We start from the raw sequence: 27607 nt of genomic DNA, 5'->3' as shown, positions 1-27607 counted from the left end.
GTCCAGTGGTTAAGACTCCACACTCCCAATGCAGGAGGGCACGGGTTTGATACCTGGTCGGGGAACTAAGATCCCACATGCTGCCCGGGGAGGCCAAAAAAAAAAAAAAAAAAAAAATGAAGGTTTCCAACACTGGAACCACTGAACTCTAAGCTGGTCTATTTATCATCATTTTCCAGAATAAGGTTCATTTAAAGAGGAACTGGAAGAACCCAGAGACACACACATAAAAAGTTTCACACTTACTGTCAGTTCCTTCATGGTAATGTTCAAATACTGGCAAAGTAACACCTGTTAAACACAGAAACATATATGGATTCACAAACATGTCCTTGAAGTACTGTTTCTTAACCACTGTTTCCTGTGTTTCTTTTTCAGCAAATACTCAAAAGTCTAGAGATTGCCTGGAACTGTAACTCGTTTCAATGAATGAATTTAGAAACCTTCCTTCTTAAGTGTTCATTCCTATTCAAAAGTCAGATTATCCTTAGTAAGGGATCTGGTTGTTACAATGTTTGTTTTTTTTCTTTTATCTTTGAGGTATACATATACAAATAATTGCACATATTTAATGTATACATTTTGATGAGTATAGAAATATGCATACACCCATGATACCATCATCACAATTAAGGTAATAAACATATCCATCACCTCCAAAAGATTTGTGCCCCTTTTCCTGTGTGTATGTGTTAAGAACACTCAACATGAGATCTACTTTCTTAAGTTTTTAAGTGCACAACACCGTATTAACTGTAACTATACTACTGTACAGCAGTTCTCTAAAATGTATTTATCTTGTATAACTGTAACTTCACATCCACTGAACAGTAGCTTTCCCCACCCCCATCCCCTGGCAACCACCAGTAAACAATAGTTTTAACATGTAAAGCCAATCAACTTTGTCTAAGGAGAAAAGATTAATTGGGCCATCAAGATCTTGCTGTATAAACGGGTTAATTTTAAAATGTTATCTTTTCTCTGCTAAGAGTTCCAAAGGGTTGAAAAGTTACCTGCTACATTATCTTTCTTTGCTCTAATCTTCACTTGGGCTTTATTTACATTTTGGATTACTGTGGTGCTGCAGAAAAAGAAAAGGCCTTGATTTAGCTGAGTTTTTAGAGTGAGAAATAAACCATCAGGGACCCATCAGGTGACTTCAACAAAAGTAAGATGTCACGATTATGCTTTGATGAGTGTCTTCTTTCAGAAAAGAACAATCACTGCTACCAGAGGAGGGCCTCAGAGAGCAAAGTATGAACAATATTCAAACATTAGCCATAAGAATACAAAGAATGATTTTAATGTACATGGAGTGCTTAAGTTTTCAATCAGACATGTGGTGCATGGATGTGACTTTAGGGATTTTCATTCCACTAATGTAATTTGGAGAAAACATTCCTTCCTTCTGGGTTTGCTATTCAGACCTCTAGGTGTGTCTAAGCAGGAGTTCAATTCCTTTACCTTGGAATCTATCTAATTTCCATCTGGCTTTGTCTGACTCCCCACCTGTTACTATCACAAAATAAAGTGTCTTCCCCATAACCACCCTAAAACACTTTCACAAAAGTGTTAAGGTGATGGGGTTAAAAGTGTTCTTATTATTACTATATCATTTGTCTTTAATGCTTATGTATTTTTTTAAATTAAAAGAGGCTTTTAAATGAAATTATGAACATGATAGCACTTTGTTTTTCAAAACATCCCACTTAAGTGTTCTTACCTGAAGTCCCCTGCTGTGAACTTGGCTTCAGCAAGTGAAAAGGCAGCTTCTCTCATCACTTCACCCATCAACATTTTAGTCTGGAAAAGCAAAAACCAACAGCCAATTCAACCAAGTTTTTTACAGGGAAAAATCATATCATAATCATGTTCCTTTAACAACTATCAGTATTTTACACCAGGTGTACATGTAAATATTGATTTGGTAACAATAAAATAAATATATCCAATTTCGGGCTTCCCTGGTGGCGCAGTGGTTAAGAATCCGCCTGCCAGTGCAGGGGACGTGGGTTTGAGCCCTGGTCCGGGAGGATCCCACATGCCGCGGAGCAACTGGGCCCGTGTGCCCCAACTACTGAGCCTGCGCTCTAGAGCCCGCAAGCCACAACTACTGAAGCCCGCACGCCTAGAGCCCGTGCTCTGCAACAAGAGAAGCCACCGCAATGAGAAGCCCATGCGCCAAAATGAAGAGTAGCCCCTGCTCGCCGCAACTAGAGAAAAGCCCGCGCACAGCAACGAAGACCCAACATAGCCAAAAATAAATAAAATTTAAAAATTAAAAAAAAAAGGGGGCTTCCCTGGTGGCGCAGTGGTTGGGAATCTGCCTGCTAACGCAGGGGACGCGGGTTCGAGCCCTGGTCTGGGAAGATCCCACATGCCGCAGAGCAACTAGGCCCGTGAGCCACAACTACTGAGCCTGCGCGTCTGGAGCCTGTGCTCCGCAACAAGAGAGGCCGCGACAGTGAGAGGCCCGCGCACCGCGATGAAGAGTGGCCCCCACTCGCCGCAACTGGAGAAAGCCCTCACACAGAAACGAAGACCCAACACAGCCAAATAAATAAATAAATAATAATTAAAGGTGCTAATAATTAAAAAAAAAAATATATATATATATATATCCAATTTTGCTTGAACAGTTTTGGTTATGGTTGCTAACAATGTTGCAAAACCATGAGTTTTATAATTAAAATACTGGAATAAAGGCACTAAGAAATAGGAAACTGAATCTTTACTGAAGGGCCTACCTTATTCCTGAATGAGTCCATGCTGATTTGCTCAAATTAATCTTTTAAATTCACTATACTGCTCTCAAAATCCTAATGGCACAGTGATTCTAAAATCTGGAATATTTAATGTTTGAGAATACCCAGTAATTTTTTTGAAAGAGAAGAAAAACTGGGACAGGTGGGTAGAAAGTTACCAGACAGGCCAGAGGACAGTTATAATACTGGGGAAAGAGCATTTTGGGCATTAGAAACAGCTAATGCAAAGGTCCTAGAGGAGGATGTTAGAAAAAAAGCTCCAAATGAGATCAGAGGGGCAGGCAGGGGCCAGAGTAGATCAAGTGGGGTTTGGGGGCAAGAGTAAAGAGTTTGAATCTTATTAAATGTACTTTCTGAAACTTGTTACATTTATAATGGCATTTTTACTTTTGAAAGAAAAAAGTTTAATTAAAATGCCAACAGCCGTGCTGGATTTTCCATAGATACTTCTAAAATAAATACAATTCTAAGCAAACTTCATTCTACCTCTATTATCTTCTTAAGGATCTGTCGAAATCGAAGAGTTAAGGCGTCAGATTTTTTCTTTAGGAGGTTTCGACCCGTCTGTGCTCCTTTTAACCGAGCCCTCATGATGGTCTGTGCCCTATGTAAATAAAGTTAAAGACATTTAAAATAAAAATACTTCCCCAATATGGTATTAAAATTATGCTAATTCCTTGATGTCATGAGAGCGAGAATATGTACCATTTGTAACTGACAGGCTTAATTGGTTTCTCAATACTGTAGAGATTTCCACCCTCAGTGTTCCATAAATAAGAAGTCTTTTTTATTTAAAACAGAAACAATCCTTTAATAAATAAGTATTTAATAATTTGATAAATAAGTTACTAACATTAATAATTTAATAAATAATTATTATAATAAATATTATTACTTAATAATTGGTTAATAATTTAATAAATTTTATTATGATTTAATAAATATTTATTAGAACTATTTTATGATGCCAGCATAGTTTAAATACTTGATTTGTGAGTTAAAACAGTGTATGTTTCTATTAGGGATGCACTAAGAATTAAAAAAAAAAATCTGTCCAATAATATATATCAAAATTTGAAATGCATTTACCTTCAGGACCAACAATTCTACTTTAAGGGATTTATCCCCCTGATTTACTCCCACATGTACACAAAAACATGTACAAGGTCAAGGATGAGTAGTCCAGCCTTATTTGTTAATAGCAAAAGGGTGGGAACAAGTTAAATGTTCCACAAATCATGGTTCATCATACAATAGAATGATATGAAGCCATTAAAAAAAAAAAGGAAGGAAAAGAAAAAAAAAGGGGAAGGTAGATCTGCATGTGCTCCTCATATTACATTGTCTCAGTTATGCACAGTAAGGGATGAATGTGCTTATATAGATAAAGAGAATAGTTCTAGAGAGGTTCACAGAAAGTGGTAACAGTTTCCTTTGGAAAATTAGGTTGAGTGAAAAGAATGGATTTACTTTTTACTACTATATTCTGTTTTACCTTCTGTATTTCATACCACAGTCATTTATCACTTTTTCCATTAAAAGTGTGGCATTGAAGTGTTTTGATATCATCAATTAAGACTCTACTACCAATCACTTTACTAATTTGTAAATGACTCCAGGTAACAAATGACACATATAAGTAAACATTTCTGAGAAGTGACAAGCCATTGATATCTCCTTACCTCCCTATTTCAATCTTTTCCCATCAGAAACCCCAAAACCAAAGTCAAGAAAGCAACAGCAGAAATTGACATTTCCATTCTTGCTACCATATGCCAGATAAAATTTAATAATGAGAAAAACAAAGTGGATAATAAGATTCAATAATCAATTGTATAACATACTTAAAGTGATTTGTTTAAGGGGACATAATTTCATACGACTGGTGTTATGACCAACTGCAAAATAGTTTTTGCTAAACTTCTGACTAAATTCTTAGATTATACTGAATCTTCTACCATAGGCCAAAGGTTACCAAAACAATTCTATAGCTGGAAGGGGCTTTAGACATTATCTTGAAAGATAGGAAAACAAAGCTCAGAAAAGTGAAATGACTTTCCCACAGTCACTCGGTGAAGAAAACGCAGAGCAAGACCTGAAACAGATTTCTGACTCCAGGGATTTAACCAAGGTTCAAACCTAGGTCCACTGTACCCCAACCATGTGCCATACTGCCTCACCTATAGATTAAGGGGACATAATTCAGGTTAACAGTTCTGTCTTTGAAAAACTAGCTATCAGTGGCTGAATTTGCACTGACTAGCCTCATTGGAGGTCTAACCAAGTGAAGCTGGTTCAGCTTCCAGCCTGAGCAAGAGCTATGCACCCCAATGTGTACATTTAACATACCGTGTTGTTGACACTAACCACCAGACTTTGGGCTCAAAGAGTTGAACCAAATTTAAGTCAAATCCTAGTACTGCAAATGGCAGCAAGTTTACAGTAAAAAGGTGAACTGGTTCATAAAACTGAATTCACCATGCTAATTTTAATTTCCTCCTATATTTAATTTCTTTTCTCATGAAATAGACAAATTTTAATTCTTGAGACTCAAAGAGTGACTTGCCCAAGGGCTTATAGCTAGTATGTAGGAGAACCTGGATGTGACTGACTTCTGTTGACTCCAAATCCTTCATGCCTCTTTTGTTTCCACTCTAAACTTGTTTTGCTCTCTCTGGTGCCTAAGTGGGTGACAGCCCCATTTCACAGGATAGCACTGTAAGGTAGTAGTGTCTGAAACAGAAGTCACTAGTGTATTTTCTAGCCTCGCTCTTTAAACACTTGTTCTTTTACAAGTTACAGAGCTGCTTGGCCCTACAAAAAATGTTTGACCTTCAGCTAGGATGATGACTTTGCTTCCAGCTGAATCAAAAACATCTGACTACATGACAAAGTACCTGCTGATAAGCCTTGGGGAAAATATTTAGAGAAGCAGTTACTTCCTGCACCTGATTTTCCTCTCAATTGGCAAGCTGAGTACTCTCAAATAGCAATTTTCACCTTCACAAACCCATCATTCTTGTCTAAGCCCAAAGAGTGTATTTTCACCTCTTAGTCTCAAAGTAAAAACAAAAAACAAAATGTTAACATTCTGACTACTATCAAAGATAAACACAGCCAGACATTAGTTAAAGCTGTGAAAACAGATATTATTCAGTAACCACTGACAGCAGGGGAAAGAGCTGAGCTCCTTTCTGATTGTGCACAGGTGATTAGGCATTTTAAAATGAGTGAGGAGAGTGAGAGTGGATGCCAGTCAGAGAAAAATTCCAAAAGGTTGGGCACTGGAAATGCCATCAGGCCAGCTGTGTCTGCTAGCAGGCAATTAAGGAAGGGAGGTCAGGGGCATAGTCTCAGGTGTTGCATAGAACAAAGAGTAAATTCTCCTGGCTGGATGAGTTTTCTCAAGCAGGCATTTTACTAGGGGCTGGAGTCATTCTAGGAACTTAGCCTTAGGCTACCAGAAGCCATGCTAGAGTCTGGTGTCTCTTAGGGCAGAGGTTTGGATGGAGTCAGAGTCTTTAAGTGCTGGGAGTTCTACAGTCCTCACTACCCCAGGGTAGTCCTGATCCTTATCTATTTCACAGGCACTGCCTTTCTCCACAACTGACTTACTTCCCACCTAGGACGAACAGCTATTAGAAAGTCAACAGGCGAAGGTAGAAACCAAACAAACAAAAACCCCTTGATTTCATTAAAAGCTGTAGCCACCCAGGTAGGTACAGAAATCTAGGTTTGGGGTTTAAATATAACTCTTATTTTAAGCATCCTCAGATTCTCTGAGAAAAAGTCAGAATAAAGAAAAACAACAGAACACCCCCAAAGAGATAGGACCACAATCAAAAGATCTAAGTGTCAAAACCAAAACTGATTTTCTGCTCCTCAGTGAAAAAAAGAGGAAAAGGAAGAGGGGCAGGGGGAGGGGGAGAGGGCAAATAAGAACAATCTTTACCTTCCACACGTTGTTAGGCACATTTGAGAAAACTTAAAATTTTTCTCCTAACAAAGAATTCAGGCCCAAAGAGAAAGGAGGCCACAACTGAACAGATTCCACGGCATGGGTTCATTCAAGTAACATTTTTTGTGGACCTTCTGTGGATTAATAATCAAGACACTTCTCATCCTGGAGACAGCTCACAGTTCAGTGGTAAATATACATAAACAAATATGCGCTTTACAATGTGACGGGTGATATTAACAGAAGTCTGAATGAGATGCAATGGTGACAGAACAAAAGGAGTGCCTCGGAAATTCAGGTATAGCTTCCCACCGCATGTGACATTTCAGGGGATCTTGGAAAATGAGTATGGGTATCCAAGATCGAACCTGACGCCCACTTTAGGGCGATTCGAGTCAACCCCCAAATTGGCTTAGAAGCCTGCTTCCCACCGCAGTAGACTTCCCTTCTCAAAGCATTTATCAAACTTCGTCCGCTTGTCTACCCCTCCACTAAACTGTGAGCTCTGTTAGGGCAAGAGTGGCGACGATTCATAGTTATATAAATCCAGTGTCCGTATCAATAAGGGAATATGGAATGAATGGCTCGATTAATGATTAAAGTCAGCGGATCTCTACAAAAGCCAGCAGGCCGGGCGCCTGTTCTCACGGGCTGGACTTGCTCTGTCCAGTCTCGTTCACTCAGAGGAATGTGTAAGGGGCCCCTGAGGGAGCCTCGCCTTGGACTCACGAGAAGAGACTGGAGAGAGCTCAGGGTCGGCCCAGGAAACAAGGAGCCCCGCTGCTGGTCCAGGGTATGGAGGGACAGCGGCTCGGGCAGGTCTTCCTGAACACCTGTTCGTTCCATTCTTTTACTTACATTCGCGAGGGAAAGATTTCAATTCGGTCTTTGCCCGACATTCTGACGATGACTGTTCGGCCCGGGTCCCTGGCCGGGCAATCGTGGCTGCAACAAGCCCAGCCACCGAGTCTTGCGCCACCTGAGTCAGCTGGTTGTGTCACGTGACCCCCTGGCGTTGCTAAGAGGCAGCCAGGATACGCCTTCTTCACTTCCGCTTCCTGTCGGTAAGGGTTGGGGGGGGTAGGGGTGTGGGGAAGGCGACAGGAAGAAGGCGATGCCCGGATGTTGAGGCGCGCGCACCCCGGAACCGCCCCTCATTTCCGGTTCATCTTCTAGCCCCCACCCCCACCCCCCGGTCTCCAGCTCCCAGGCGGCTGCGCAGGTCGAGGCGCAAGAACAGGGAAGAGTACACTCCTTCTCTTCCTCCACTTTTCATCTTTGTTCACAGCGCCACCCATGGTTGACTAAAGCTTTCAGAAAGGATTTATTTTTCAGGGACAAGGAATCAGAGTCGTCCCTCTTACCTGCACCTTGAAAGTTACTTAGCGAAAGCTAAAGACAGCGAGAAAACGTACTTTTCAGGTCCTCCTAAGGTCCACATTCTTCTTTGTTCTCGGAGGACCTGGACTCTATGGTCAGTGACGAAGGGGGGGGGGCCTCCATCCTGTTGGCGCTTGCGTGCTGCGAGGTGGTTCCGCATGCGCGGTGGGGTCGAGCGAAGCGCACGCTGAGGAGAGTCGGCGGTTGCTGCGGGTGGATCAAGTCTGGTCTCTCCGATTGAAGAGCGTGGCGCCGGACACCAGTGCGGGATTCACACACATACCTCAGGTGACTAGTCGCCCCGATCGGTTTCTCCAGGAATTCACTTCGGTTGTGTCCAGTGACATGGATGGTCGATAGAGGGTAGGCCCCAGGCTAACACCCCCTCCTTCTCCCGTCCCTGCGCGGGAAGTGTCTGCACACAGCTGCCACCGCCCGCCGGCTCCGTGTCGGTCTCCCCGTGTAGCAGAGGTGTCATGGTGCGAACGGAGGCCTCTCGTGAAGGGAGGTGGGCCGAGTGACTGAACAGCCCTTTCAGTGTGCTTCAAGTGGGGACGCCGTGAGGTGGGGCGGCCTTGGGAGAATGCTGTGACGCCCCCGCCCCGGGACGCGGAACACTTTGCCCTCTCCGGGCCAGAGAGTTCCATCCTTTTTTTTTTTTTTTTCCGTCCGCCCCAGCAAATACTCTCAAATTGTAACCAGACCCGGCACTTGATTGGGCCACGATATTGACAAGAGTTGGGTTAAAAAAAAGATCCAAGTTTGTTCATCTGATAAGTGATATTAAAAAAATCGAAGCTCCTATCGCCCTGTGTTGCTGGAGTGGTGCGTTTCTGGAGAATGAGTCGCTCCTTAAGATGGAACTAAAAGATCCTGCTGAAGAGTCTATTACTCTTCGTATCGGTTTGCCATGTTTCAGCACCGATAAGAATAGACTTGTAGAATTACGCGCTGTGATCTTACGGTTAGGCAGAACTAAAACACACAAGATACGGGAATTTTAGGTCCCTTTTGTCAGCGCCCCAAACTTAGGCTACTTTAACGTTCATTAACAAGAAACATTGTTTCTTGGGGAAAGGGTGTAGCAAAGAAGTCTTGTCTTTTCTACCGATTTAAGCTGTTATCCAAGGGGAAAAAACCTTGTAACTCTGTGTCTTTCAACAGTTCGGAGTTACTTACATAGAGCTTTACTGCCTTTTCTCAGTTCATTGGATGCCAAATGACAGTTAGCGATTCTCAAAACATCTCAAAAAGATGCACAGTAATGTTTTTAGAGATGGGTGCTTCCTATTTCAATGACAGTGAACTAGTTTAAAAGCTTTATTTGTGTAGCACTTATGTAGTAAAAACGAGCATTCAGAACATAACTGTTAGAGCCGAATTAGAATGATCACGGGAGTTGCCTTTATCATATCGTACTTTACTTTGGAAAAGAATGTGGACTTCTGTATCCATTATGGCGACTTGACCATGCAGTGGTTTAAGAAGTCCTGCCTACCGTTTGACCAGGCAAAATTACTGACATTGCAGGGTATTTGAAATTATCTTGGAGTTCAGGTCATGTATTTTGAAACATGGGTGTTCTTTACTGGAGAACACATACTGTATTGTAGTACTCCGACATATTGAGGCTTTGTGGGTTAAACTCTGGAGTCAATGTCAGATGACCTGGATTTAGCTCCTGTTGTACTTAGTTGTACTTAGTAAGCATTTGTCTTTGAGGAAGTCTTTACTTTATTTTAATAATAAAATAATTGTTTAATGAATTAAGTTACAAAATGGAAATGATACCTCCTTTGCCATTTAATAGCTTATATTTGTATAGCACATTACACTTTCCAGATTTTATCACATGTATATTATTTCATTTGATACTCTCCACAAACCGGTGAAGTACATGGTACACACTAGAAACTACAGTTAATGGGAATGCATTTCCCAAGCAGCCACAGCTAGTAAGTAGGAGAGCGAAGTCTGGAACCCATGTCTAGAGCTATTCCCAAAGTCAGGCTCTGCTACTTGCCTGACTTGAGGACCCTACTGAGGGCGAAATAAAATAAGTCGAAGTGCTTTGAAAATTATGTAAAAGGGCTGATAGATACTTGGTGTGTGACTCCTATTTTCCTGATTGATTTTTTTCAAAGTTAGTGTTATTAGCATAATATCTCCATAAATAAGGAGATAGGTTCAAAATCTGTCAACCATTTTGCAGGTTCTTTGCAAAGCAGATTTTTTTTGTACTCCACTACTTTCTTTTACTGTGAATGACATACCATTAGCAGTATTCCTTTGTTTACACGGTCTATTGCAAAGAGACTTGTACCTCCTGAAGCATTAGCATCCATATCTCCCTTCAGGATTCTTTTACACGATTGCCTATGTTCTTTTACAATCAAATTAAGTCTTGCTTCTCCAAAATTATTGGCTTTACTATTTGAAGAAACTTGGTGAGTAAAAGTGGTTAGCACCTGTTTAAATCTCTTAAAACTGTTTCACACATTTCCATAACGTTTATTTTTATATCCAGTTTGAAACTTTTTCAGCTCTCAAATTTTAGTACTTTACATGCAGATATTTGACAACAGTTGTCCAAGAAAAAAAAAAAAGCCCTGTTTAAAAATGAAACAACCAGCTCAGCTGTTTCTTGGTGGGTAATTGAATGTCTGCTTCCCTTTATTTGCTAAATCCCTGTTTTGTCAAGCTTCAAAGAGAAATATATCTCTGCCACTATTATTAATATGCAGCTTTATTTTTTGTTATACAGGATAGGTTAATACTAAAAGTTTGCACTAATTTGTAGTTTATGTTCCAGCACTGAATAGGTACATTGATAGTCCTTTTTGTTTAAGATGTTTTACTGATTGTCATGTATTTATCAGTGGTATTGAGAGAAAATATAGCCTTATGAATAAGACACAAACTATGGATTCAAACTTCATAGGTTCAAATTTTGACTGTCACTTGTTAGCAGTATATGACAAAACAAGATGCTTAACCCATGCTTCATGTTTTTCATCTATAAAATGGGGAAGACTAGGGGGAAAGTGATACCTCAGGGAGATAGTCAGTGGCCAGATAATATAGGATGCTGTAGGTAGTGGAAAAATGTATAAATCAGTGGGTAAGCCACTAGGAAGAAACATGTGGGTGCAGGTGGCAGTTCTCAAACTGCTCTGAAGCAGAACTCTGGTGTTCTATGATCTGGATGTAGGTGTTCCGTCTTTAAGATAAGTAATGACAGTCTTATTTCCTAATTTATAAGAAAAAAAATAAGTTAGTAGGTGAAGTTTCACAAATTTTTCATAGGACCTTAGGTCTTATTATTGCCTGTCTTCTGAGCTTTGACAATGGTAAATTAATTAAGGTTAGCAGAAAAACATGAAAATTATCAACTATGATTAATTTGAGAGCTTCCTTTTAAAAACGTATTTCTACATATGGTATGATTTTAGGCCTGTGGGTCATAAAAGGAGTGGTGTTGAAAGTAGGTTTGGTGGATCAAAGGGAATAGTTTTAAATATATTTAATGTGTGGAGGTTAAGAGAAACTTGAACTTTATAGTAGTAGGAATCTATAAAGCTGTTCTCGAGCTTGGGTATAACTATTCAACAAAAGAGAAGAATATTTGGGAGTAATGGGAAAAGTGGAAGCTAAAAATTATGGTAGTTGTGAATTAAATTCAAGTTTGTTTTAAGAGGAAAAAAATTCAGAGAGAAGGATGCATTTTAGTTAAATTTAGTGTCTTTTGTGATTAATAAATTTTTTGTTTTTGTCTTGACATGTGATACTATAATTTTGGCTATAATAAATAATAGAGTATATCATTTGATATATGGTTAGGGTTAGGATTTAATTTGTTGGAAGAGTCTTCCCTTTATATAGTAGGCGGTAGCATATCCAGTCTTAGCTGACTTAGAGGAAGAGTAGCTTTAGTTTTTCTGACAGGTTTATAATAGTAGTGATGCTTCCTATCATTTGTTATTTCTTAAAATATTAAAATAATATTTTATTCTTAAGGTGTACCTTTAATCCTTCAGTGTCAGGACTTTGTAAATGGTCATTATTTTTTATGATTCCTCTGAAACCGATGGTAGAGAATCACGCAAGCCTTACAAAAATGTGGAGCAAAATAAAAATTAAAGCTTGGTTCCTGAACATTCCTCTGTTTTCTGGTACCATTTAAGAAGTTTAAAGAGGGGAGAAAACCAATAACTTCTTCCAGTGGCAAGATGTGGAAAATTGACATTTTAAACTTTTGACCTTAACTGAACACTTAACTTGATTCTTTTGTTCAGATTGCAGAATGCCGGGTCTAAGTTGTAGATTTTATCAGCACAAATTTCCTGAGGTGGAAGACGTAGTGATGGTGAATGTAAGGTCCATTGCTGAAATGGGAGCTTATGTCAGCTTGCTGGAATACAACAACATCGAAGGCATGATTCTTCTGAGTGAGTTGTCCAGAAGGCGTATCCGTTCTATAAACAAACTCATCCGAATTGGCAGGAATGAATGTGTGGTTGTTATCAGAGTGGACAAAGAAAAAGGTAAATGAGAAAAAGATTTAAAATAATTTATATTTTAAAATTTTATATTTACTTATTAAATATAAATTTATATTTAATATATAAATATTCATATATTAAATTTATCTGGAAATTTTTGATTTAAAATGATTTATTTTAAAATATATTTTTTGTAAATTGCCTACTGTGGTAAAAAAAAAAAAGAAAAAAAAACACCTCCTTTTGTCCTTAAACTCTTTTACATACAAAGTTGTTAGAGAAGGATGCCAGTTAACCATCTAAACAAGGCCTTTTAAGTTAGTAGTGTTTTTCTTTTTTTTGGTGGTGGTTGTTTTTTAATTAATTAATTTTATTTATTTATTTATTTTGGCTGAGTTGGGTCTTTGTTGCTGTGCGCGGGCTTTCTCTAGTTGCGGCAAGCAGGGGCTACTCTTCGTTGCGGTGCATGGACTTCTCATTGCGGTGGCTTTTCTTGTTGCAGAGCATGGCCTCTAGGCATGCGGGCTTCAGTAGTTGTGGCTTGTGGGCTCTAGAGCGCAGGCTCAGTTCTGGCGCATGGGCTTAGTTGCTCCGCGGCATGTGGGATCTTCCCGGACCACGGCTCGAACCTGTGTCCCCTGCATTGGCAGGCGGATTCTTAACCACCATGCCACCAGGGAAGCCCAGTAGTGGTTTAATTAGTACATTCCAGGACTAGTTTTTGTGAGCCAAGTAACTTGAATTTTATTCCCAGAGGTTATCGGGATCTTGATAATTGACTCATTCCCAAACTCACCAAACTCAGAGAGACAAATAAGCAAACCAGAGTACTAGTTCATTCATATTTGTCAGATGCCTTTTTATTGATTTAGAGTTAGATTAGTAATCAGGTTATTGAATAAGTGATGGAAATTGGGCAAAGGTAAATGGATTTTAGGAATATTTTTATGTCTTTAAAAAAGCAATATACTGCAGACACACACCCAAAACCCAATATTGTATGTCTCTGGTAATCAGAATGTTTGTGACCCCCAGATCCTATGGGATCTTTCTGACAGAGATGAATAGGTATTCATTTATTTACTCTTTGGGTGCCCCTTTTTTGGACCCCATGTAAATCTTCACCTTTGTGAACACATTTTTTTCTAAATATATTGTATAATACCATTGAGTAGGTTTTGTCTTCAACTGGCTTAATATAGTTAAGATAATTGGTTTCAGTCATCTTACTATAGTTTGTTAGGTTTTAGTTTCAGGCAAGTGGTTACCGTCATGCTTAAAAGACCAGTCAGTCACCCTGACTGAGCTTGGCTTTCTGAATCTCCTCAGCCACCTAGTTAATTGATACTTCTGCAAATGAATAATTTTATACATAACTGACTTCTTTTCTGATTATAATCTTAGACAATAAACTTTCGAGGCAGCTTATATTACCCCTTAGGTGGTGCTACCACTTAGCACATTGATTATTCTAAATGCTTTGATATGACTTACTTGTGGCACCCTCCCCAGCTTCCATTTATTAAACTGCTTGAAGACTGAGATTATTCCTTAAACTTGTGTTTCATTGTTGCTCCAGTAGGACCTTGAATGGTGTCTTATCTTATATTGCTTTCCTATTATATGAAATATATACACAAAAAGGAATCAAATACATTTTCAACTGCCATCAGAAAAAGTGAAAGGGTAAACTTGTATAAGTACAGTAGTTACATGTAAAAATTTATTTTCATAATAGCATTGTTTTTACAATGTTAATTAAAAAGAAACAACAATCTAAATTGTGGTTATATAAATCATGATACAACACAACACAAGCAAGGCAATTTTATACAGAATGGGATCTGAATATTCTGATATGAAAAGATCTCCAGGGTAAGATAAGAAAAAAAGCAAAGTGCAGAAGATCTATAGAGGGGATCCATTTCTGTTACTAGAAGATTAAGTCCTATTGGATAAACCATGCATCATAACTGCTATAAACCCTAAACAAGTATCTGAACGGGTGGTAAAAATTACTCAAGGACAGTGGGAGCAACGAAAAGCAGGCTGAAACTGAAGGCAGGTTGACACTTGGAAGAAAGGAACTGCACTGGATAAATTTTACAGCTTTTTGACTGAGTGCATGTTACAGACAACTTCCAAGCAGGGCATCAAAAATTCTAGGGGAAAACCTACAGTCTTAATGGCTTGAGAGCCAGAGATGAGAGTTCTGGACAACCACAACAGTTGGAAAGTGGTGATAGGGATTAAAGAAAGGAGAGACACAGAGGGAGAGCCCCCAAGTTTATATATAAATTCTGCTGAAATCTCTGGCTAACCCGTGAAACTAGTAATACACAGGGTAGACTGCAGCCCAATAGGGTAAAAATCTAAACAAATTTTGTTTGCTTTCCATCTGGGGAGACAGAGCTTATAGTTTTGAATTCAGACAAGCTAACTGCTAAAACAAAAATTCAGTATTCTTGGGAATTCCCTGGCCGCCCAGTGGTTGGGACGCCTCGCTTTCACTGCTGAGGGCGTGGGTTCAATCCCTGGTCGGGAAACGCAAGCCGTGCGGAGCAGCCAGAAAAAGAAAAAAGAAAAAATTCAGTGTCCTTAAGAGGAACCTAAAGGAATTCACAGTGTGCCACATATCTTTCCTAATGTCAAGGATACAACTCAAATTGCTAAATAGTTGAAGAAACAGGAAAATATGACCCATACAAAAAAGGTAATCAATGGAGACTGACCTAGAGATCACCCTGATGTTGGAATTAGCAGATAAGCATTTTAAAGTAAATGTTATAACTGCTCAGAGATATTAGGAAAATATGCTTACAGTGAATGAACAAAATGAAATCTCAGTAGAGAAATTAGAAACTCTCATAAAGAACTAAATATAAATTCTAGAGATGAAAAATATAATATCTAAAAAATTCACTGGATGGACTAACAGCAGATAAAAGATGACAGAAGGCTCCTTGAAATTTGAAGGTAGTTCATTTAAAAAGAACCAATCTGAAGAACTGAGAAAAAAAAAAAACAACCTGTCAACTATCAAAAGCTCTATTCCAAAAGAAGGGGAGAAAAAGAAACAACAAAATATATTTGAAGAAACCATGGCCAAAAGTTTCCCATATTTGCTGGGGGAAAAAAATGTTTATATATTAGAGAAGCTCAGCAAACCTGAAGCAGGATAAATACTAAGACCACATTTAGGCATATCAAACTATTGAAAAACAGAGAAAATCTTCAACGTAGCCAGAGGAAAATGATGTTATTTATAGGGGAACAGTAATACAAATTACTGTGGCATTCTTATTGGAAATAATGAAGGTCAGAGCATTGAATGATATCTGTAAAACACTGAAAGAACACTGTCAAACCAGAATTCTGTATTTGAAGAAAATGTTCAACAACAAAAATCAAATGAAAACATTTTCAGGTAAATAGAAACTAGAGGGATTTATTACCAGATAAGACCTACATTATAAGAGATGGTAAAGGAAGTTGTTCAGGCTGAAGAGCTGTGATGCCTGAAATGGAAAATATGTGGGTAAACGTAAAAAAACCATTTTCTCCCTCTTTATTCTTCTTTTTTTTTTTTTTAATGGGGGTGTAGTTGATTTACAATGTCGTGTTAATTTCCAGTGTACAGCAAAGTGAATCAGTTATATACATGTATCCACTCTTTTTTTAGATTCTTTTCCCATGTAGGCCATTACAGAGTATTGAGTAGAGTTCCCTGTGCTATACAGTAGGTCCTTGTTAGTGATCCATTTTATATATATAGTAGTGTGTATATGTCAATCCCAATCTTCCAATTTATCCCTCCCCCCACCATCCCCTGGTAAACATAAGTTTGTTTCTACATCTGTAACTCTGTTTCTGTTTTGTAGATAAGTTAATTTGTACCCTTTTTTTAGATTCCACATATAAGCGATGTCATGATATTTGTCTTTCTCTGTCTGACTTACATCACTCAGTATGACAATCTCTCCATCCATCCACGTTGCTGCAAATGGCGTTATTTTGTTCTTTTTTATGGCTGAGTAATATTCCATTGTATGTATGTACCACATCTTCTTTATCTGTTCCTCTGTTGATGGACATTTAGGTTGCTTCCATGTCCTGGCTATTGTAAATAGTGCTGCAGTGAGCATTGGGGAGCTCCCTCTTAATTCTTTAAAATACATTTAACTACTTGTCTCATTGTGTACCCATGGGACTTTTATTTATGGAGGTGACTGGTGACATGGAGAGGCCAATGCCATTGAAAGAATATTTTTATTATTAAAGTTTCCCAAGAGATGGGGACCCAGCATGCCATGCAAAGCCACATGAGGAAGCACCGGTTTTGATCAGGAGGTAGAAGGAGCAAGGGGAAAGCCTAGGCCAGAGCTTTTATTGAGGTTTCCATGACAGAGGCAAGGCAGGTCGGCGTAAACAGTTTAGGGTTGGCTCATTTGAATAGTTTGGGCAGGGCTTGGTACATTGGGGCTGTCACTAGTTGTGTGGTACCTGGCTCTATGCTGGTTTAGGGCATGGGATAATATTGACCTGCTGTGTGTAACTTTGATGAGATGATTGGGGGTATGGGCTCTAGATTGGTTGATTTGCATGTAAAAGGCTGCTCCCATTGAGGCCTTTGCCAACTCTAAGAATTGGCTAGTGCCAGGCAGGGAAGTCTCTTCCCCAGTCAGCCAGGCCACAAATGTCAGAGCATCAAGAATACAGAAAATATAGTTAATGCAGTTGACCCTGTGATGAATGGATGCCAAATAGATAAATACAGTGTCTTTTGGCTTTAGCTCTCATTTGGATAATTGAAAATTATTCCCTCCACTAAGGTAATAGAATATACAGTTACATGATGATAAAAATTCATTTCTGAAAACAAAAATCTCTTATCTTGTACTTTTTATGCAGTGTTTTATTGATACGATTTTAGTGTGGAATAAGTGTAGGTATGCCAACCCAACAGTCTGGTGGTGAAAATTGTCACAGTGATTCTTTGGCACCTGGACAGAGATAATTTTTTCAAATTTTTCTCATATAGGATATATTGATTTGTCAAAAAGAAGAGTTTCTCCAGAGGAAGCAATCAAATGTGAAGATAAATTTACCAAATCCAAAACTGTAAGTTGATTTTTTTAATCAAATTAGTCCACTATTTGATGTGTTTAATAAATAATGTGCATGGTGTGTTCCTGGCAGAAACAAAACCTACATTTTCTGTAACAGTATTTCCATTTCTCATTCTGTGTTACATAGAAAAACCATTTGAAGACTTTATTTCAAAAGAGTATGGCTTCAGTGTTCTTGTCTCATGATGTTACTACCTTAAAGCATTGCTTGATGTGTAATATTCTCAAATCAGTACTGGACCATTAGTGTTTTTAAGCTATTTTAGGTTAAATTAACTATGGGTGATTTCAGCTGATTGGGCTTGTCGCAGCATGTAGTTTTTGACTTTCAGCTTTGTTCTGGGATAAGGATCACAGAGACAACCAGCTATTGTTTGTTAAGAATGAGCAAAGGTTTGTAAAATGTCTTTGAATCCAGGAAAGCAAGGCAGGGCCTGTTACTTAGTGTGGTTCTCCACCCCACCCCTCACCTGCCTTGGTTTTTTTCCTTTTCTTATTAATTTTGCTGTAATTTCCTCAGTAAGCACTAATAAAGCAAGGACAGTCATTTCTTCATTCTCATCTTTCTGTATTTTTCTGTTCTCTGGTCCTATTTAGATTTTCTTTTATTCCCTAGATCCTCAGTGCTTATTGGCAGTTTCCATTGGTTCTGTTTTCTCTACCCTTCTCTTGTGTCTTTTGTTCCTCTGCCATGTGTGTTTCTGTCCTCAAGATAAAATGCCAAGAAAAGTGTTTACATGAAGAAAAGATTTTTAAAATCTTGCTTAACCCCAGTAAAAGAAAGTATAAATCTAAAAGCCATCAGACCATTACCCAAATCTTTCAAGTCCCACCAAGTCCAGATTTGAGAAGCACTGCTCTAGGAAACTTCCATTTTGTTTTGTTCCCCTAGGATATTGTAAAATGAGCATAATAGATCTTATTAGGATAATAAGACGATAAAATGAAATAGCCAATGTTAGTACTTTTCCTCACTCAGATTTTGTGTGTAATTAACATGAAGCCCTCTTTATACTCTTTCTCTTCTTTAAGCCCTTTTATGTTTAGGAGATTAGGAAAAGAGTTTGGCAGCAGTGGGTAGGAGGTGGGTAGGATTGAAGGATAACTGTTAAATGATAACAGAGCAAAAGAAATAATAAAATCTCCATCCAGGTTCCATGCTCTCATGGAGTAGTAATAACAATATCTTACATTTTGATCTGTGTAAGAACTCGCTACAGTAAAAAGGAAAGATACTAGGATCTCCCTTTTCCAGATGAGGAAATATATTCAGAGAGGTTTGTTCGTCCCAGAATTGACTTGATCTGGGTCTTAGGTTGTAAATGCTATACTAGTTGTACTTGTTATACCCACTTGAGTTCATTATTATGGAAAAGCGAATATTTCTCTGTGGAGAAAGAATTTGTTGTGTGGTGATCTTTTGTTATTAAGGAATTAGTGTAGTCAAATTAACCAAACGTTTGTTTTTATATGCTATCTACTAAAATGTAAACGTATCTTTTTTTTTTTTTAATATAGATCTCTTACCTTTGAATTGTTGAGCTCTTCATTTTGTTTCTAGGTTTACAGCATTCTTCGTCATGTTGCTGAGGTCTTAGAATATACCAAGGACGAGCAGCTGGAAAGCCTGTTCCAGAGGACCGCTTGGGTCTTTGATGACAAGTACAAGAGACCCGGATACGGTGCCTATGATGCATTTAAGCACGCAGTCTCGTAAGAACACCTTCTTAGCTCTGCTTCTCCATTGATACTACAGCTGCTGGATCTAGCACACAAGTTGAGAGCCTGACATTTAATAGCACAACATTCATGTATTAAGTCCTTGCCAAATTTAGATAAAAATATTTTAGTATAATAGGCCCATGATATGGACCAATCCTATAAAGCCGAGCCTATATGATTTGATGTACCATAGTTATGTAGTTTTGTAAACCATATGGTTTCATCTCACACTACTGTCTTACATACTTTCCTAGTTTTAATTTTGTTATTGTCCTAGGTGACTTCAGGGCCAACATAGATGTTTTGTTTAAAACTTGTTTTCTTTACCTCAGTTCCTTAGACCTTCAGCCCATGCCACATTAGCTAGTCTTCCATATGGCCTCACCCTGGGTCTTACTGTCACCAGGATTTGCTCTGTCTCCGAAACCTTTAATTCACACATTCTGTTCTTTCACCACAGCCTCCTGTCCTTCCAGCTCCCACAGTTAGTCCTACTCTGTGTCGTTTTAATTCTTATTATTATCAGGCTCTGATTCCAAACCTTTTTTTTTTTCTCCCTTTTTCACCCTTTCCTGCCTTCTCTTCCTTATTCAGCATAGACACACCATGGTCCATCATTTCAACAACTTTCTTGCCAGTGTCATGAGTTTTGCCCTGTTTTTCCTTCTGTTACATCCAGCCTTGGAGCGATGTTCCTGCCTTCTCTGCACTTGTAGACTGCTGGGTGCTGCTAGGAAAAACCACAGTCTTGCAGGTTGGTGCCACTGCATATTCATGGTCTCCAACCTCAGCTGGGCCTTAACTGCTGCCCCACATTCTGTTTGCTCCTGGTCACTTCTTCCTCTCATTCTTAGATTGGCTATTTTAGAACTTCTCCACACTCTTCCTCAGATACCCACTCTGTCCCTCTCCTCTCACTCTCACCTGGTGCACTCACTACCTAAAAAAGAAAACAGAAGCCATTGAACAGGATCACCTCTACTTCCTTCCACTTTCTCAGCCAACTTATCTCCATCCCACCTGTCACTGCCTCCTGTGCTCCTGTCATACTGGAATTCGGATCCTTCCTGCTCTCAAAGTAATCTTACCACCTGTGCCCAGCTATTCCTAAGGGATGTCTTTCCATCTCCTATTCCCTCTCTTGGGTCTTCAGCCTTTTTCTTTATTGGTTTTGCTCCATCAGCATAAAAATATGCTCAGATTTCTCCCATTTATACTAAAAACAAACTTTTCAACGTCCCCTCTACTTTCTCCTGTCGCAAGCACTGTGTCCTCTCTTTTTAACAACCAGATTTCTTAAGTTCTCTGTACTTACTGCTCTACTTCTGCACCTCCCAGTCCTTCCTAGATGTTAATGCCTCACAAGCAGCCTCACCACTGCATTGTTACTTTCCCAGCCCTTGTGCTGCCAAGGGTTATTGGTCTCCTCAGCCCTCAGAATGGCCAAGTGGGGCTTAGAACTGTTAGAACCTCCATCAGGCCTACTCATCAGAGGCTCCAAATACCTTCTAGTTTACCCTCTCCTCTCATGTGACTTTTTTTTTTTTTAATATCACCTTGTGGGAAAGGTGAGAATAATAATAACAGTTAACATTTATATAATTCTCACAACAACCTGTGGTATAAGTGTTATTATTATTCCTATCTTATAGATGAGGAAATTGAGACAGAGATTAAATTGTCCAAGTTCACACAGCTACCAAATGGTAGAGCCTCAAACACAGGCATTGTAGTTATGCTACAGAGCTTATGCTATTAACCATCAAGCACTGCTTTATATTTCTGTCCTCCCTGACTTCAATCCTGGACTCCTCAGTACATGTCTTACCTTGGTTTGCTGTCATTATCAGCCCCACTTACCTCTCTAGCTTCTGCCTCCACCCCTTCTCCGTTACCACTCTGCATTCTTAACAAATAACAGGTTACATTCTTAACAAATTAACATTCACCTTAACGAATTAACATTCACTCATCACCGTTCACATTCTTTTCTTGCTTCATCAGACATGTTGCAACTGTCCAGATTTAACTCCTGATAATTCTGTGCCACATGTGCTTCATTTTTTTTCCTCTTAATTAAATAATTAAATAGAATTTCTGAGATTGTTGGAAACAATATTTTACTCCTCCCAAGCCATTCCGGTCACTTATCAGTAGTAACCACTATTCTGAAATTAGTATGTATCATTGTCATTTATATACATATACATGTGTGGGTAGGTTATGAAAAGTATGTATAGAATCTTTTTTATGTTTAAATATTTAATTTGTTTAAACAAAAAAATAAATTTATTTTACCATTGTAACAAACTTTTCTCTACTTTACATTTTTACTCGTAATGCTATTATTGACCAGAATTTCTCCAAATTGATAGATGTATGCCTACTTCATATTAATTTCTATATAGTATTTTGTTGTGAGAATATGCTTTATTTGTTCCTCTATAAAGAGATTTTTACATAATCCCCTCCGCCCTTTTATCCCCCTACTTTTCAAAACTACTATGATGAATGTCCATGTACATGTCTCTCTGTACAACGTTTGGGAATTTCTAAGATAGATACCTAGGAATAGAATTGTTGGGTCATAGGATTGATTATATGCACCTTATATGCACCTTTAAATTTACTTAGTTTTGCCAAAGTACTCTCCAAATTGGTTCTACAATTTATATTCCCTCTTCATCAACATTTGGTATATATCTCAGATTTTTTTTTTTTTTTTTTTTTGCCAAACTGATTGATGTACAATAGTGTCTTGTTTTGATTTGCATTTTGCTGGTTGTTGGTAAAGTTAACAGCGTTTCATATGTTTATTGACCATTTGTATTTCTTCTGTGAAACATCTGTTTATCTCATTTCCTCATTTTCTGTTGGTTTGTCTTTCAGTTATACCATAACTTTCTTAAAACTTTAAGTTCTACCTTAGCTCGTTAAAATCCTACCATTCTTTTAGTCGTCATTTCATTTTTTCCATTTGTTCATTCGTTCAGCAAACATGCCAGTGACTAAGACCGTGGTCCCTGTTTGTGGCACTTACGAGGGTCAGATGAAATGCCACTTCACCCATGAAGCCCTTCCTGACCCCACTAATATCTTCCTCTCCTCACCCCCAGGGATGCACTTTTGTTTGTTCTTTTCAAAAATTTTTTCCATGTTTTTCTTTTTAAGCTCCTTGAAGCAGGGACTGCTAATTACATGGAAATGCTTAATTATAGTGGGATGTGTGACATATAGGCATAACTCATTTTATTGCACTTTGCATATACTGTGTTTTTTTTTACAAATTGAAGGTTTGTGGCAATGCTTCATCAAGCAGGTCTGTTGGCGCCAGCTTTCCAACAGCGTTTGCTCACTCCATGTCTCTGTGTCACACTTTGGTAGTTCTTGTAATATTTCAAAATTTTTCATTATTTTGTTACCGTGATCTGTGATCTTTGATGTTACTATTGCAAAAAGATCACATCTCCCTGAAGACTCAGATGATAAGTTACCATTTTTTAGCAATAAAGTATTTTTAAATTAAGTTATATACATTTTTTTAGACATAATGCTATTGGACACTTAATAGACTACAGTATAGTGTAAACATAACTTGTGTATGCACTGAGAAACCAAATGTGTGACTCACTTTATTTCTATACATGCTTTATTGTGGCATTCTGGAACTGAACCTGCAGTATCTTCGAAGTATGCCTGTATAGGAGACATTTTAAATTGCTTGCTTTAGCCAGATCTCTAAAATTTTTCTTTTAATAATAATCAATTGGATGTTTTCTATTTGTCATACAGGCCTAAGCGCTTTACTTGCATTATCTCATTTAATACTACAATCCAGTGAGATACACTGTTTTCATTCGCATTTTACATAATTGGAAATTGAGGTCTAGAAAGGCCCCAAAACACATAGTGAATAAATTGTGAAGCTAGGATTTGAACTCTAATTCTGACACTGAAGGCTGTGTTCTTAAACATTATTCTGTAGTATTATGTTTGTTGTCCTAATTATCAGTAAAGTAACCTTGACATTTTGTTTTGTGTATGTGTGTGTTGTTTTTTTTTAATTATCAGAGACCCATCTATTTTGGATGGCTTAGATTTGAATGAAGATGAACGGGAAGTACTCATTAACAATATTAATAGGCGTTTGACCCCACAGGCTGTCAAAATTCGAGCAGGTAAATGATTTTTTAAATGATGTTTAAAATATTTTGCATGTACCAAAAAAGCTGTTACATAATGAGCCTCACCAAAGAATATGTTGCTACATCAACATCTGCCTTTTTCTAAACTTTTTTCATAACAAGAAAAGTTAAAGAAATTAAGTTATCTTTGCTTTTACTGAATTATAAAATACATATATATTGACGTAAGTAAATGAGTTCAGCTAACCTTAAGTTAGCCCGCTTTCTGGGGTGTGGGGGGGCGGTGATTATTTTGTTTAGTGCATGCTTTAAAATTCCAACAGTCCAGTAATATCCTCCCAGGCCTCTGGATTAACCACTGTTATGTTAGTTTGCAATATATTCTTTCAGCAGAGATTTTTCCTATACACATATGGTGTATAGGAATGTATGCTGTTTATATTCAGATGTAAATTTTTATGTTTTTATAAGGATGGGGTCATACTATGCAAAATTTTCTTCAACTAGCTTTTTCCACTTGGTGTATCATGGCTGCCCTTGCATGTAGAACACGGAGATCTTTCTCATTTTGAATAGCTAAGTAATATTCCATAGAACGATAAGCCTTGATATAAGCCAGTCTCCTCTTGATGAGTGTTTAGGTTGTGCCAGTCTTTTTTTTTTTTCTTTTTTTAAATTTATTTGTTTATTTATGGCTGTGCGAGGGCTTTCTTCTAGTTGCAGCAAGCGGGGGCCACTCCCCATCGCGGTGTGCGGGCCTCTCACTATCTTGGCCTCTCTTGTTGCGGAGCCAGGCTCCAGACGCGCAGGCTCAGCAATTGTGGCTCACGGGCCCAGTTGCTCCATGGCATGTGGGATCTTCCCAGACCAGGGCTCGAACCCGTGTGCCCTGCATTAGCAGGCAGATTCTCAACCACTGCGCCACCAGGGAAGCCCCAGTGCCAGTCTTTTTACAGCAGTTGACCCTTGAGCGACGTGGGGGAGTTAGGGTCGCCCACCCTCTGCACAGTCAAAAATCCACATATAACTTAGCCCTCCGTGTCTGTGGTTTCGAGTCCAAGATTCAACTACCGTGGTTCGTTTAGTGTTGTAGTGTTTACTGTTGAAAAATTGTACTTGTAAGCAGACCATGCAGTTCAAGTCTGTATTGTTCAAGGGTCAACTGTATTACAAAAAACACTGCAAATTAACACCCTTATACACATACACTTACCCATTTATACAAGTGTTCAGTAAGGCAGATTCTTAAAAGTAGAATTGCTGGGTCAGAGGGTATGCAGTTTTTAAACTGTTCTAAACAATTTGTGGTTATTATTTCATTCAGTCTTCATCACACTCCTCCTTATCTCCATTTTACAAATAAGGAACTGAAGCACAGAGGGGTTGAAATCATGACTTTTAACCCAGACATAGCCACAATTCAAGGTGTTTGTTAAATTTCTCTGTTTTTTTTATAGTTTCATCATTCAGGGGCTTGATGTGAATGAGAAGATACAATTTCAGTGCATATTCAGATATTTTTAATTATGAAAATTAATGGCTGGGATTGATTTCTAATTGAAAGGATGATGAAAGCTTTCATACGTATTTGAATACTAGTGTATTTGTCATGTCTCTGATTTCTTTTAAACCTCTAAAAAAAATTTGCATTTTTTTGGTATAAGCTTTTGAATTTTTATGATTTTAGATATTGAAGTGGCTTGTTATGGTTATGAAGGCATCGATGCTGTAAAAGAAGCCCTGAGAGCAGGTTTGAATTGTTCTACAGAAACCATGCCCATCAAGGTGAGTAGTCAGTTTTTTCCATCCCTGATAAACCAAAATCACCTAAACCAAATCAAACCAGATTTTTTTAATGATCATGTTTCATAACAAATGTTATGAAAAGTGGTTCTTGATATGATATTTCTAGGAGATGTTTACAATTATGTGTAGGCTTTTTGTTGTAGCTACTGCTACTGTCACAGTGGATGGAGATTCCTGTTGGTATTTAGTGCCAAGGGGCCAGCTATGCTAAACCTCCTTTACAGTAAAGAGTCACTGTGCCCATAATGCTCATAGAATCTTGAAAAGAGCAACTTACTCTCTCATATTCACACAGAGCTTTCAGGAGGTTTGGTTGAATCTTTCATTAGCGATAAAATTAACTGGATGGTTGTTATTCAGAATCTCATAGAAGAATTTCTTTTATCAGTTTAGTTTGGAACCAAACAGGAATTTTAGAGACAAATTATCCATTGTGCCAATGATAGCTGTAGTTAGTTTAGCCACCAAAGACCCAGAAGTCATAATCCTTCATATTTGGTATTGCAGTAGCCTGTTTATACTACTGGATTAGATCATAGTATCAGTTAGCTTCAGCTACTTTAACAAACTACTCCAAATTGCTGTGCTGCAGAATTGGGAGTAAGTTTTGGGGTGATTTGTTGTTAAAGCAGCAGATAAGCAAAACGATTCTCGAACATCCTCACTGTTGTGTGTTGTATAGGTACATTCATAATTTAATTTTGTCTTCCTTAGATTAATCTAATAGCTCCTCCTCGGTATGTAATGACTACAACCACCCTGGAGAGAACAGAAGGCCTCTCTGTCCTCAACCAAGCTATGGCTGTTATAAAAGAAAAGATTGAGGAAAAGAGGGGCGTCTTCAATGTTCAAATGGAGGTGAGGTCAATACTGGGGTTTTTTGCCTTGTTCTTAAAGTTCTTAAGAAATTTAAATGATCTAAGTGATTTGCATTCTAAAATATCTAATCGGAGACATTTTAAAACATGAGATACGTTTAAGATTACAGCTTCCCTAAGCATAAAATAATCATTGACTCAGAGAGTTCCTAAAAGGGTTTTTATAAGTAAATAAGAACTATCATGGGATGGTTATTCAGGACTGTGGTCACTGATCCCCCAAAAGGAAAAAAATATAGACAATGAAAATAAGTGATTGGTTATTGCCAGAATTTAATGTAGAATGCTTAAAATTTGATTTCAGAGTTAAAAACAAGAATAGTCTCATACTTTCCTCATCTCAACAAGAACAAAAACTAATTTTCATATATAATTTTCAAAACAGTTTCTTCTGTGGAAAGGAATAGTAAGTAATTTATTTTGAAGCCAGAAGATGCATTTTTACAGGACATCTTTTTGTGTATTTGAAAGATACAGCCACTGCAATTATTTTCATATATTTTCCGTTCTAGCTGGTTAGAAATTACAGAAAATATATTAGGTTTTAATATATATGTTTTCTTTTCCTGTATTGTCTTACTCTTATAAATTTCTTTCATTATTTATCTCATGGAATTTATTGGTGATATTTCAGCACTCAAAAGTGAACAGATAGGGCAGAGTTGTTAGCAAAGTTTTTTTTTAAGAGTTAAAATACCAGGCAGTAATAGTATTGAAATTGAATTTGTGTACTGTTTAACTACTTCACTTTGAAATTGTGCCTCTGCTTTCACAGCCCAAAGTGGTCACAGATACAGATGAGACTGAACTTGCAAGGCAGCTGGAGAGGCTTGAGAGAGAAAATGCCGAAGTGGATGGAGATGATGATGCAGAAGAAATGGAAGCCAAAGCCGAAGATTAACTTTGTGGGCAACAGAGTCCAGTTTAAGGAACACAAAGCAGCCTTCCTGGCTGTTAACCCTAGACTTGAAAGTTTTCCAGTATTGAAAACTTCAAAGCTGAATATTTTTTATTTCGAAGTATTTAAATGTTCCAACAGACCAAAATGTGAAATGCCCTCCTAAATGTCAGCTGTTTTCACACAAGTAGCTCTGACACCTTGAGCATTTTTTAAGGGAGTGGCCTGATTTCACTAGAGACAAATCTTTAAGAACAGTCATAAAATGGGGTGTGTGATTTCCATTTCTGATGTCTCCAGATTGGCACCCCTTTGTAGTTCAGTGCCTCCATGAGATTTACCAGGGGCACCCAAAGCAAATAGTCCTAACCTTTCTATATAAAATGTATCAAGCAAACATTAAATAAATTTCTGGGATATTTAA

At 38.2% G+C, this 27607-nt stretch overlaps 2 protein-coding genes across 2 annotated transcripts in view; one reads left to right on the top strand and one right to left on the bottom strand.

Moving 5' to 3' along the window:
* Nucleotides 1–8248, bottom strand: part of ATP6V1D (ATPase H+ transporting V1 subunit D) — a 12823-nt gene extending 4575 nt beyond the window's left edge. The window contains exons 1-6 of the mRNA XM_082451883.1: nt 8139–8248; nt 7582–7781; nt 3252–3369; nt 1724–1803; nt 1014–1081; nt 247–291 (exon numbers count right to left, since the gene is read on the bottom strand). Coding sequence (XP_082308009.1) covers nt 247–291; nt 1014–1081; nt 1724–1803; nt 3252–3369; nt 7582–7622 — 352 coding nt within the window. The 5' untranslated portion in view covers nt 7623–7781; nt 8139–8248. The remainder of the gene's footprint in view (nt 1–246; nt 292–1013; nt 1082–1723; nt 1804–3251; nt 3370–7581; nt 7782–8138) is intronic.
* EIF2S1 (eukaryotic translation initiation factor 2 subunit alpha) lies at nt 8247–27607 on the top strand. The gene is made up of 8 exons (XM_082451863.1): nt 8247–8391; nt 12399–12647; nt 17647–17726; nt 19296–19447; nt 23528–23634; nt 25289–25386; nt 26122–26265; nt 27061–27607. The coding sequence occupies exons 2-8, from the start codon at nt 12407–12409 to the stop codon at nt 27184–27186; spliced, it is 948 nt and encodes a 315-aa protein (XP_082307989.1). The 5' UTR covers nt 8247–8391; nt 12399–12406; the 3' UTR covers nt 27187–27607.

The sequence above is a fragment of the Balaenoptera physalus genome, assembly GCF_965194825.1.
Source record: "Balaenoptera physalus genome assembly, chromosome: 2".
In the NCBI taxonomy this organism is placed as follows: Eukaryota; Metazoa; Chordata; class Mammalia; order Artiodactyla; family Balaenopteridae; genus Balaenoptera; species Balaenoptera physalus.
This window is presented reverse-complemented; position numbering and strand designations above follow the sequence as displayed.

Bases quoted from the DNA above. Each gene is read 5' to 3' on its own strand.
- EIF2S1 (XM_082451863.1), top strand. From the start codon at position 12,407: ATGCCGGGTCTAAGTTGTAGATTTTATCAGCACAAATTTCCTGAGGTG. The intron at 12,648-17,646 runs GTAAATGAGAAA...TTTCTCATATAG, and splicing joins CAGAGTGGACAAAGAAAAAG to GATATATTGATTTGTCAAAA. The intron at 23,635-25,288 runs GTAAATGATTTT...TTATGATTTTAG, and splicing joins GGCTGTCAAAATTCGAGCAG to ATATTGAAGTGGCTTGTTAT.